This window comes from Mastacembelus armatus, chromosome 19, assembly GCF_900324485.2.
Source record: "Mastacembelus armatus chromosome 19, fMasArm1.2, whole genome shotgun sequence".
NCBI classification, from domain to species: Eukaryota; Metazoa; Chordata; class Actinopteri; order Synbranchiformes; family Mastacembelidae; genus Mastacembelus; species Mastacembelus armatus.
In genome coordinates, this window is record NC_046651.1 from 15552221 (window position 1) to 15565170 (window position 12950).

General features: G+C 39.4%; 1 protein-coding gene across 2 annotated transcripts in view; it reads right to left on the reverse strand.

The window, feature by feature from the left end:
- ttyh2 (tweety family member 2) overlaps positions 1-12950 on the reverse strand; it is a 43897-nt gene that overhangs the window by 3905 nt on the left and 27042 nt on the right. For both annotated transcript variants that reach the window (XM_026316414.1, XM_026316413.1), the window contains exons 5-11: positions 12444-12539; positions 6993-7065; positions 3476-3545; positions 3338-3393; positions 1534-1626; positions 1303-1395; positions 804-946 (exon numbers count right to left, since the gene is read on the reverse strand). In XM_026316414.1, the coding sequence (XP_026172199.1) occupies positions 804-946; positions 1303-1395; positions 1534-1626; positions 3338-3393; positions 3476-3545; positions 6993-7065; positions 12444-12539 (624 nt within the window). The remainder of the gene's footprint in view (positions 1-803; positions 947-1302; positions 1396-1533; positions 1627-3337; positions 3394-3475; positions 3546-6992; positions 7066-12443; positions 12540-12950) is intronic.

Below are 12950 nucleotides of genomic sequence, written 5' to 3' on the forward strand. Positions count from 1 at the left end.
CCTGAGCCTGTAGACGTATTACACAGATTCAGTTTTCACAAGCACTTTCTGAGAATATTACTATCTCTAATGTCCATAATGAATAAATCTATAGAAATCATAGGAAAAACTATTATTTAAAGTCAAAGTAACTTATGGTTTTGCCTGTACATTAATTGGCACATTGGAAACGGTCTATAATTTCAAACTGAACTGGAGTTTTGAATTTTTCTCCCTGTACAAAAGGTTACATAACCTTCCAAGAAGCTGTGAGACTCTTTAATAAAGTATTGATATCACCTTACAGACACTTAAAACTTTCTTGGCACATCCATCACAGTCAATATGCCACTATTTTTTGACAAATTTGTGTTTTCAGCTCATGGTAATAGAGCTATGAGCAGGTTCTCTTACTCTCTGGTGCTTTCTAGGAAGATATCACTTCTCAGATTTGACAGTCAGATGCTGATAAGCATTCACAAACTCTGCTGTCAGGAAATCAAACCCAGAGAACAAACAAGGATGCGACAAATTGAGCTTGTTCCAAAAAGCTGTGCTCCATGGTGATGGGTTGTAATATGGTGCTTTAAATGCATGAACAGTAATGCTTCAAATAAAAAGTTTAGGAGGATGCTCTGTAGTCCAGCAATCAAACAGCATCATTTGCATTTGTAGCAAAACATCTGGACTTTTGTACAATTGTAAAAATATTCACCCACATGCATGAGCTTGTTCATACAGTACAGTAGTAGTACTACACACAGATGGGGGCAGGCTGAGTTAATGAGGGTGCAGGTAGGCAGACAAGCAGAGAACAAACTGACCTGCAGGCAATTTGTCTCCATGCCCTGGGAATTGCACACAGCATGACAGTGAAGGCACAGGCTGCCAGGATGGAGAAGAGGCAGAGGTAGAGCATACCCTCTACACCATCATAGCACACCCCCACCATCGCATCCAGGTAGTCCTAAAGTGGTCAAATGCAAAACAAACTGTAAACAAACCCAACAGAACAAATGATGGGAAAGCACTTAGAGCATCAGTATGTTGTCTCCAGAAATAATTATACTTTATTCATATGATGCACATTCAGTGGAAAATTCATCGTACTGCAGTCAGTAGACAGCACAACACACTCTTATTACTAAAAAAACACTGTTTACAGAAGTTGACCTCATTAAATTTCAAATTTTTTCTGTTTTGCCTTGCTCTGCTCTTTCCCAGTTCCACTTTCAGTTTTATGTTGAAATCCTGAGTGGCCACTTACTCTCCTGTTGACCTAGTTGTGCTGCTGTAATGCCAGTTAGGATGCTGTGAACGAACCTTGTTGAGCCCCCTGCAGTCCAGCAGGGCGGTCAGCTGGTGCAAGCTGGCCTCTGAGGAGTTAAGTAAATGCTGGATACCCAGTAGGTCTCTCTGTGAAGAGATCACCATATCAATGAGAAATACCTCAGCACTTATTTATACAAGAACATCCTCCCAATACAGCTGCAAAGGTAGTTTAGCTGCCTTATAGTGCAGAACAAGTGTAGTTTTTGTCCATGTGTAAACTACCTCAGCTGTGGGAAACAGAGGCACAGCAAACTGCAGCAGACCCTGGATCTGGATCTGCATGGTGGTCAGTGACCTCTGGAAGATGGTCAGAGGCTGCAAGTAAGAAGGTAAAGAATATGCAAATGAAGAGTAGCACTGATCTTAATGGTGTCCTAAGGGAGAATCATAATGGAATAGTCTGCCCACAGCATAGAAAGTAAAGGCTTTCAAGGCTGTTTAATGGAGCTATTATACTATTATACGTGCAAGACAAAATGCAAGGACTAATGCATGACAGAGGCATTGAATGATTCACTTCATTTTATCAAGCTTTGGAGTTATTGAAGTCTTTTAGGTTTATGTTGTCACCAGCAGGGGGCAAAAGAAGCCTCCACATTTCAGCACAATACGACAGAATAATCTCTTTCTACTTGACAGGCTCCACTGCCTGTCCTCTGCCTCTCTTTTAATTAACATTCAAGCATAGCTATAAATGAATGAATCTGTCACATCTCCAATGTATAAGTATGTCTTCACAGTCACCCCACCTAACAAGAGCAGTCTGAAATCCCCCTGGCCTGTGGCACTGTGTTAAATTGAAACAGGATATGGTCAATTACCTCAGATATTCATAAATGTAATTTCTTTGCTCTGATCAGATGTTTTTCTGGATCTGCACAAACGTCCATAGTGAAACTGCTCTCTGCTGCAGAATGTAATGGCCTGATCAAATCTGGCCTTTTTACTTTTGCTTGGTTGAGCCTGTTCTCAGCCAAAGCAAGTAAAAATAGGACAGCGAAAGTGGATGGAAGAGGAGAGTAAGACAAGTAGAGATGACGATGATAAGAATAGAAAAAAGAACAGTGGAAAGAAGAAGAGCTGAAGCAGGAGTGATGCCCAGAGAGATGAAATACAAGGTCACAGAGTGAAACTTCAGGGCACGGCTGCAGTTTAGGCAGAGCATAAATGAGAGAGAGAAACAGTTTGAGTGTTTGACAGGGAGTGTGAATTTCTGTATTTGCCAACTTGCTTGTGAACTTTTCACCTGTTGGGTGTCTGTGTGGCTGAGAAAAGTGTGCTGACTTTATTTTATCAGGCAAGGTGACTGTCTGCCCTCTTTGCGATGCTCCTGTTATCCACTGAGCATGTCAACGAAAGCCAGATAATAACACTGCAGGTTATTTGGGCCAGAGCTCATAGGAATTGACTTTAGCACTGACTGATGTCAACAGTGAAGTCAGTGGTCTGACCAAAACCTTCCTGGTCTCTAAGAATAACCTCACAGAAACTCAGAAGAAGTGTAAGAGTCACCAATCTGCTTAATCTAATCTGCAATGTTATAGAGCTTTTCTCTTGGCATCACTTAGGCAGGTTTTGGCTTGTTTGCTCGATGCATGCCTAGGAACGAAGAAATACAGGCACCGAGAAAGAAAAAACAATAAGTGGAAGTGAATGTTTTGCAGTTCTGTAAGTGTTCTGTGACAGCTGGGAGATGAGGATGTAAATCAGACACACAGACCGACAGATAAAGTGCACTTGACAAAGATGAAACTTGAGGGGCAGAGATTTACGAAATTGCAGGTTGCAAAATTTCTAGGTTCTACATTAGGTTTTAAATGGTCCTTTACAGTAGGTGTAATTTTTTTTTTTTAACATATTTATATGATTTAATCACTTCACCATTAAATTATATTTTCTGTCAACCTGCCTGCATAATGTCTATCATGTGTAGCTTTTATATCTAACACACATACGACCATATTGATGGTTTTCAACTACATTCAGTCTGTTTCCATTTAGCAGGCGTCTGACTTGTGTTTCTTACTTGTTGGAAGGGGTTGGACAGAGTCTGGTTGCAGTACAGGTAGTAATGCACAATATCTGTGAATAAAACACAAACAGGAAATCTAAACATATTTCCAACCAACATTTTTTTGGTACTTTTATTATTCATATTACTCACCAGCACTGATGACGCCCTTTGTTTGGCTCATGAGATACTTGTCAGGGGACACACAAAAATCACTTGTGCCCTGAAATAAAACAGGAGACCGAAGTGAAACAGACTAAGCTGAAAAGAATGAATGGTTTTTGAAATAAATAGGGTTAAAAAACAAAAATTCAGAAGAGGAATGAATCAGGGTGAAATACTAACTGCACTACCTGACATTAATATTTTATTAACACTTCCAAAGTTTCTTTTTGAATGATGCCTATTGTCTTGATCATTTTCACTTACAAAAAGAAAAATAAAGCAGAAATGTTGGGTTTATAATCCACTTCAACATGTCTAGACAGGAATACTTTTCAATCCTGTCACTCACAGGCACTTTCATTCCACTGCACAGTGCTAACAAGAAACCTACTTTAGCAAAATAACAAATGTGAGGAGCAGTAGTCTCCTCCAAACTGTGCAGTCTGAATGCTAAATGTCCCCCGGGCTCAAGACAAACATGCTGGATGTAGCTTAACCTTCTCTGGGGGCCACGCTAATGAACCCCACACACAGATGAGATAATGAAAGCAGAGTTCCTCAGCAAACCAAAGCAGGTTTGTTAGAATCAAGAGATACCAAGAGATTGCAATTCAGGAGCAAGTTTGTTAGAATTCCTGAAGGAATAACAGTGATTCTTTAAGAATGCAAAGTTCTAACTATCCAATGTCTGTAATTAAAAGTATTGCAAAGAGGCACATTCATTATGTATTAATTGTGTAGTGCACAAACTCTAGCCTACACCTACACAGTTCCCATGCAGTCGGTCAGTCAAGCACAAAAATATCTGGCATTTACACCTTTAGCCAAACTGCAACCACACATGAAGATTCTCAGAAGGACAAACAACTACACTGTTGTTATATGCAGTCACCACTGTGGTATGCAGGTTTGTTGTTCCCCTGTACATGGTGGTTGTCTGACTTCATTAGACCACAGCAACCACACTCATTCTCATTTAAAATGGGACACAGCAGTCTGGCTGCAGTGGCAAATACATTTCCACTTCTACTCTCTGTGAGGGTGGAGAAGGTCAGTGAGAGCGAAGTAAGCATTTACACACAAGCCCCCTCAAGGTGCTCCAGTTCCCCCCGACAGGCCCAAACCATGTGGTGTGGAAAGGTGTCCATACAGTAGGTGTGAATGGCAATTTATTTGAGCTCTGCCAAGGACTGACAACCTGCCCAGTGTTTGCTACACTCTGCAGACCTGAAATGCCCCAAAAATGATTATAAATGCCCCATTAGGTTTCGTTTTTTCTTATGCAGCTTCAGTGCTCAAACAATAAGTCTACTAATCAATTATTCCACTGGCAGAAAATTAATAGCAATTAATTAAATGCAATGTAATAACAGATTAAGCATTTCATCATCATGCAAAAATACTAAAAATTTCCCAGCTTCTCAAATGCCAGACTTGGCTGCTATTCTCTGTTTATATCATAATAATTTCATTACCTTTGGTTTTTAAAGAGTTAGCTGGACAAAAAAAAAAAAAAAAAAGTAATGTGAACACGTCACCTTAAACTCTGGGAATTCTTTTTCAGCATTTTATAGTCTAATTAATTTATAAAAAAATATCAATGGAAAAATACCACGACAAAATCAAATTCCGTACTCTCTACAGTGTATCATGTTTGATAGCTAAAAATGTGCCTTTTGGTATTTGGAGCTGACTCAAACTATAACAGAAGAAAAAATTAAGTACAAAAAAAGATCCTCACACAGAGAAGAGAAGCACACATACATAAGTGGGAAGACAAACCCACATAAAGAAGAACACATTCACATTCCACATTCCACATAGAAATGATGTCTGAGGAATCGGTGCCGATTGTTCATGGAACTGATTTTTTAACAGCAGTTTGTATCCCTGCCTGAGCAATTATGAGGCATTTTTAAGCTGCAGTGATATTTGCTCTCAGGCAGAGAAAAGGTCCAGTGGATGTCAGTCATACAGTTCAGTCAGGGTCAGTCTCAGCCAAACACCATGTAAAAAAAAAAAGACTGGTTATATAATGTCACAAAATATTTTATTTGTGACTTTGGTCAAAGTTTCACCTTGACAAACACTTTCTCTACAATTTACAACCACTATAAATATGCATGGTGCCCACAGGATGCATGCTAATATGTTTGCTGACCTCTTGCCCATGCCTCTACAGGCAACACACACACACCTACACACCCACACACTAACTAACTACCTAACAATTAAATAAATAAATAAATGCCAAACACTAAACCTTTTATGGCAGGGAACTAATGGCTGGGTGGCCATGACATTTGGCTTAGCTATGATCCACAGAGGAAGGTTCTGGTGATCTCATTGCCTTTCATATCCTGTGATCTTTTACATCCACATTTCTAACTGCACACAACACATCATTAGACTCCGCCATGATTTTGACCATCATGGACGACAGAGTGTGGAGACATTAAAATGTTGAATGTGAAAGGAGAAGAAAACTAGAGACTAATTTGTTGTCTGCTTTGCACCTGTTCATTATCTTCATCTTAATCCTTCAGCTCCAAGTCAAAACATACCATCCAACATAAAACCTAACATAGCACACATGCCCAAGCAAGGCAGGTGAGTCAGAAACCACTATCCAATTCATATTTGTTCTTTCATTCATTCATTCATTCATTCATTCATTCAAATGTTTCCCTATTTTCCCACCAGGTCCTTCAAATGCTTGTGTATTTTTTCTTTTTTGTCTGTAGGGCCATAATAGAGCAAAACACTGAAATGATTCACCTATTCAATATGATAAGCTTTAAAACCTGCAATTGGATTCCTGTCGCTATAATCCTTGGCTTTGAATGAAGTTATTCGGGCTTGTAAAGTGATGCTGACAAGGTGAGGGTTTGTGAATTTGTTCTTTTGCCAGCCTATTTTTAGAGGTGCGCTGTTTGATGCCAGAGATCAAAGCTGCATGAGGTGATGGATAGACAAACTAAAATCTGAAAAATTTTAGATTGGCAGCGAGGAGGAGGCGCTAATACCTCTTTAGATGACTCTGCATGGATGGTCTTTTTAGCTCACTCACATTTTACAAATAAAATAAATACTGAGCAAAAAAAAAAAAGAAGTAAGGGTACAGAAGTTAGATTAAACCCTTGATTATTATTATTGGGAAATATTTAGATGAAAAAGGCTCAATGCAATCTGAGGTTAAAAGGTGCTGAGACTGTGAAAAAAGTTGGCTATGAGGTGATTGCTCTGATAGTTATTTCTTGTCCTTTTATAATGACATTCTGCAGATTTGCACTGCATTAAAATGCATTTAAATACACATGCAGGTACATGCACTAATGTGTACAAAAATCTCTTCTCCTCTAATCCCACAAGTTCAAAGACATTTTTAAAGTGAGTGTGTAGTTAAAGCAAATGCTCATCACTGTCTAGCAGAACTTATTGAAAGCCAGTTTATGAAAGTTAATGTTGCTCCAACTGTCAGAGGAGAGGAGGAGAAGCAGCTCACCACAGCTGTGGCCAGGTCAGCACCCAGAGAGGTCCAGCTCAGGACCAGTGTCAGCACCCCAAACACCATCATCCTGCAGGGACACAAAGCAACAGCAAGGTCACATACAAGTCAGTACGATAATCAGTAAAAATATGCAGATTAACTGCAGCCTCAGCAACCAGGACATGATGGCTTGATAAAATATACCATTTATTCAAATGAAGGAAGGCTTTGGGGTCCAAAAATTATTACTAGGGGATATAGTTTTTTTTTCTTTCTTGTTCAAAGCTTTTTTGCTGAAAAGAGCTGCCTGCTGCTGCCTAAAAAACTAATGACATCAATGGGAGAGATGAGACTGAGCTGAAAACATCTATGTGGGCCAGGAATATCAAAATAATGTGTTAAATAAGGTTAATATGGTTATATAAAGCTCCATTGAACTGAGGAAAACTGCAGTTTGTATTTCCATAAAACATGAGGAAGACGCAACATGTTCTAAGATGCAAAATCTGTATTTTATACAAATGAGAAAAGCATGAACAATCTTAAAACAAAAGCAAAAAGGTGCATAATTTTACAGAGTTATTATTAGGCACTCACACAAAAAGTGCAGTGACGCAACTAGAATTATTTTCGTAACGACATCTGCCATTGAAAGAAAACACCATGAGCCACAAGGGGCAGAAATGGTGATCCCACTGGCCTGTAATCAGCAGAAAAAAGGCAGAGGTCGTGTTTATTTCTGTGGGAGTAGATTCTGCAGCCTCAAACATACAGCTGCAGCAGCGTGGCTTTATGAACCAAGGACCAGGCACCAGAGCATATCTGCTCTGTTGGCCTACATTCAATTACAGCCCCATGGGTGGATGGCTGTTCCTGCACCATGAGGTTATAAAAATATGTTGTTTTTTTTTTTAAACAGTGGGCTACCTCCATGATAATTTCACAGTATAAAAAATGACATAAAAGACTTAAGGGAATAAGGACATGGAAATGGGAAAATAAAGGGAAAAATATGGAAAGATTTAGGTGTGTACTTCTGCATACAGGGGAGCAATGATGTATTTAACTGGCAGACACTTTAAACCCACCTAAAGATGAACACTTGGACCATCACAGATAAACTCTAATCTTCAGAAAATTCATTAAGCTCCTGCTGATTTGACCACAGTGGCACTTTACAAACAATCCTTTTACAATATGTCTCCAGTGTTTAAATATCATGTATGCATGCAAGTCCGGGCTCATCACCATCCGGGTCCACTTTCTACACTCTTCAGGACTAATCCTAATCTTTTTTCTGTTTTTGACTGTCTTTTCTTTGGCCCTTTCTTCTGCCTCCCTCTTTATCAGTTTTAACTGTAGTAGTCCATGTACCTCATTCTTTTTGATACAAAGCCCTCATTGAACCCTGACGCTTAACGAGTACAGAGAAATGGTGGAGAGCAAGGCCTCACTGAAGCTTTATCATGATTTAAAATCAAAAAGCAAAACAGATGTAACAGTAACTCCTCTGTCTAACTGGTTCAGTGTGATTTACCACAGTACAGTAATCTCTGTATGCACACATCTGCATACAGTTATGAGAAAAGTATCTCAGTATATTTACAGAGAGCAATATGAAACAGTGACTTGTCTGGGCTTAAACCTACTATTAGTTTGTTTCCATGTGTCTGCATATATATATATATCTGGCAGTGGTTCTCAACCTACTGGGTCAGGGTTCACAAACAGATCCGCCAATAAATCTGAGGGATCTCAAGACAATCACAGGGATGACAGGAAAGGTCTGTTAAACTAAATAATGTTTTTTTTCTAACTTTTCTCTAACTTCTGCTGCTTTATCTGAGAAGGAACTGGTTGAACTGGTCACACTCTCGATAATACCAAGCTATACTTCAGAGCATGATTAGAAACTGCTTTGTTTTAAAGGGTCATAACCCCAAAAAGGATAATATCCACTGGCCTGTGTGCGCCTGCCCAGGCCTAGTTGACATTTTGTTATTGTAGGGTGTGTGATACGGTGTGAGATTCTTTAAACAACTATGACACAGTTTGACCGGGTAAATGGGAGCAATGCCCTCTGAACGCCCCCTCAGTGCCGGCTGGTCACATCCAAACCAAACAGGACTGCATTCAGGGGATTCACTGAGCTACACAGAGCAGCAGCAAATCGGGTGTAAAGCTGACGCAAAGCACATCAAGTGAATAAGTCACAGAGGCCAATGAGCAAATGCGCTCACCAAGGATGAGGTCAAGTCACTCTGAATTAAATCAGTGTGGGAAGTTGATTTTCTTCTCAACCGAAACAAATCTGAATATTTTGGAACAAGTTGCTGTTAAAGTCAGTCTATACAAAATATATGGAAAGTGATAAACCATCATTATCATTATATTTCTCAATTAAAAATGAGCAAAAAGCTGAAATGCAGGAGATGTGGGAACACACTGTCAATGCCAATTAGCTTGTCGTGATAATCACATCTTTCTCTCAGGCTCTAAATTTGGCTTCTGCCTTGTAATCATCTCAGAGACGCACCTCATTATATCGTGTTTATGAGTCTCGAGCAAATCAACTTTCTCATACATTGTGACTTTGACATGTAGAATATATTTAACAACAGTCAGCACATGGTATTCTTCTTCTTAACATAAGTATTATCTTCATGAAGTGACATTTCATTCACTACGTACATACGTGTACTAGAAATACCTACATTATTATAACTGATTTCCCCAGAGTGTTGCAAATTTCTTGGTATGGAAAATCATCTTGATGTGACTAGGATTTGCAGCAACTGAGCTGTGGCTGTAGCAACCCTGCTGACTCTGGGTTGGGAGGTCATTTATACTATATACAGCACATGAGAAACTACAGTACAACAGGCCAAGTGCACTTCCCTGTGGCAAACTGTACCTACTGGCCAATTTGATTTAAAAATGTTGACTCAGTCCAAAGACCAGAGTCTGCATCCTAACCCCCCACTGTGACAAGGCACCACAGGTTTTGGTTAAATATATAGAAAACGTTAAACACTTCCAATCCCATGTCCCAGGCACCATTAAAGTTTTCAGTTTAACCAAGACCACAAACACATGACTGCAAAACAACATTTTTCATGCCATGGCCCTGTAGGAAGAAATTAATTTTGTTGTCAGTGAACCTTTGTCAGATATGTTAATTAAAAAGCACTTCCTCATTACACTGATAAAAATGCAATTTGCTCTTGAAAATCTGTCAAACATAGAAGTCTAAGGGACACTGCTACTTCAGTGGGATTCTGCATACTCTAATAATCATCTTGACTTTTATTTTAGTTCATTCATATTATTTGTAATCGGAAAGTATTTTCTTGTATAATTTACAGTACTTTTATTGAGAAAGCAGATACTGAGTCAGTGAGCTTCAGTGCACAAGTGGAAATCTAGTTGCTGAACTCAGCTGCTATTTCCCCAGGCTGATTGAGTGTTAGTCAACTGGTACTTCTGTACATCCGAGGTTATCTCAGCTCTGGTTCTCCCTGCAAAACCGGCTTATTACTTTCCACGCAGAGCTTCTATTACCACTAACGTCCTCCAGGCAGTAAAGGCATAATTTTCTTCTGCTTTATTTTGATTTTGGTTTATTATAATTTAACCAGATCCCATTGATTTGTGCTGTGACAGTTCATCCTTGACAGCTCTAATAATTTCTCTTTTCCAGCTGAGTGTAAGTGGTTGTAGGCATTTTCCTTTGTCCATTACTTTCTTCTACATGGGGGAAACACAGGCATTTGCTGTATTTACATCATGACATTTTAAGGTTCATTTCACCTAATAGTTGCTGTGGTATATACTCAGGGTTTGAGATGATTTTCTGAGACTTTGGTCACCTCAAGGTAAATGGAAACTTGTTTGTTGTGGTCAAAGCATAACGAAATACAAGATACCCTATCCAGAAACAGAAATACACTGAAGGGAAACCTAAACAGCTGTGACAGCGCGGTCTGCGGCTTTTCTTCTTTTCCTCTCGCATACCTAGGCATATTGTTGACTGCGTGTGATGAGGCAGCCAGTTATAAGCATTAGAAAGAGCTGGTAGGCCCCATTGAGTAATCTTCTCCTGAACGCCTCCAACCACTTTAACCTCCTGGAAGAGAGCATCTCATGGGAGGGCAGACACTCTCGACACTGACTCATCTTGTGTGTGCAGAGGGGTTACAGGGTGAAGTGGGGGTGGGTTTGTGGTTAGTAGGGGAAGTTTAGCGCAGCTCACACCCTGAACTGACTGACAGAGAGACAGAGTCATGCTCAGCATGTTGAATTGAGGCCTGGGTGCATTCCACTCTGTGAAAGCTCCTTTCAAGCAGGAAGAAAAAAAGAAAGGATTTATTATTATGAATAGGAGTTTTTCCTGTTTACCTTATGTTTATTTTAATTTTTCAATACTTTCTTCTCTTTCTCATATTAAAAGACCAAAAATCTCTTCCTATCTAGAAGACATTGTGATATAATTATATTTTTCTTATCATTAACAACTTTTCTTATTAGATTTAGTTTTGTTTTAATATATCTCACATACACTGTTATTTATTATTTATTTATCTTGTTGTCTTGTCACCTATGAAGAATCAAATGTATCTAAAAAGACCTAAAAATATATGAAAGGCCTGTTATCAAATGTACAGTAATTCACATCTGAAGCCATTTAAAGCAGGTCAAACGCTGAGCTGGAATAACAATTGTCAGGAAGTTATATTGTTAATAGTATCTGCTAGATTTTGCTCCAGGGTGTCCATGATTCTGAATTTGAATCTGTTGGGCAAAGCTACTGAGATGTCAACACATTGAGCAGGTTTAACCTACCACTGGCAATGCTAAACCACAAACAGTAAAATATAAGAGGGCTAGCAGGGCAGTGTGTACAGCAGGACAGTGATCCAATACATAGCTGCCTTATTCTATTTCCCAAGGGAAGAAAAGCTCCTGCCTTAAGCGCCCTTTGTCCTCACAGATGTGGATGAGTAATAGCCACAGTGGTGGTTGAAATTCCAGTTTTTAAAACTTGTAGCCTCTTACATGCAGTTGCTCTTTCATGCCTACATGATGTAAAGTACATGCATCTGGAAAAATTTCATTCTGGCCTGGTTTTGTTTGTCATAATGTACAAGAAACAGTCAGTTTGGAGTAGCGAGCATTGCTTTACAATGTGCACATTCAGTTCTGTTTTGCAACATCTGGAATCTGCAGCAGCTGCTGCAGCACTATCACGAGATGACCGAAATGAATGTGCTTTGTTCCTATGGCTCCCAGTTTGCTGTAATGTACCGATTCTGCTAATCTGCCAATCCAGCCTTTCCTTCCTGTTGTGTATGATATGAAAATATGAAAAATACAGAAAATATGAAAATGGAAGACTTTTCCTTGTAAAGACAAGTGCAGCTCTTGTCCCTGTAAACAGCTCAGTTTTACAGGGCACATTAGACTCACGTGGTGAGCAGCCAGCGAGACTGCTTGGCCAGGCCCAGGCAGGCCAGCAGGCAGATGATCAGGTCCAGAATGAGGAGCAGCAGGTAGGTGAGCCACCTGCAGAGACAGACACAGAAAATTAAACTGCTGTTGCTGAATGTCTGGTTTGACAAAGAATGCAGAGTTTTGATAAAGAAACATTTACTTCACTTGCTAACTAGCTTACGACAACCATTTTGTTTCTTATCCTCAAATCCCTTTCTTTTGTGAAACTGAAACATACTGTTTAACAGTATGAACAATAAATAAATGCACCCTCTGCTGTGCATATACAACTATCTTTTTTATGCTGCTCTTCTCCATCGATTACTGACAGACGAAGATGCTGAGTTTTTGTCTGGTTCATATACACAGATCTATAGCAGTCTTTCAGTATTTTTGATAGAGTTCATATTTAAGACCCATTTACATTGTTCCCATTTTAAAATGAGTCAGCTTGAAGAAAACAAAATTCAGCTGGAGTTTTAT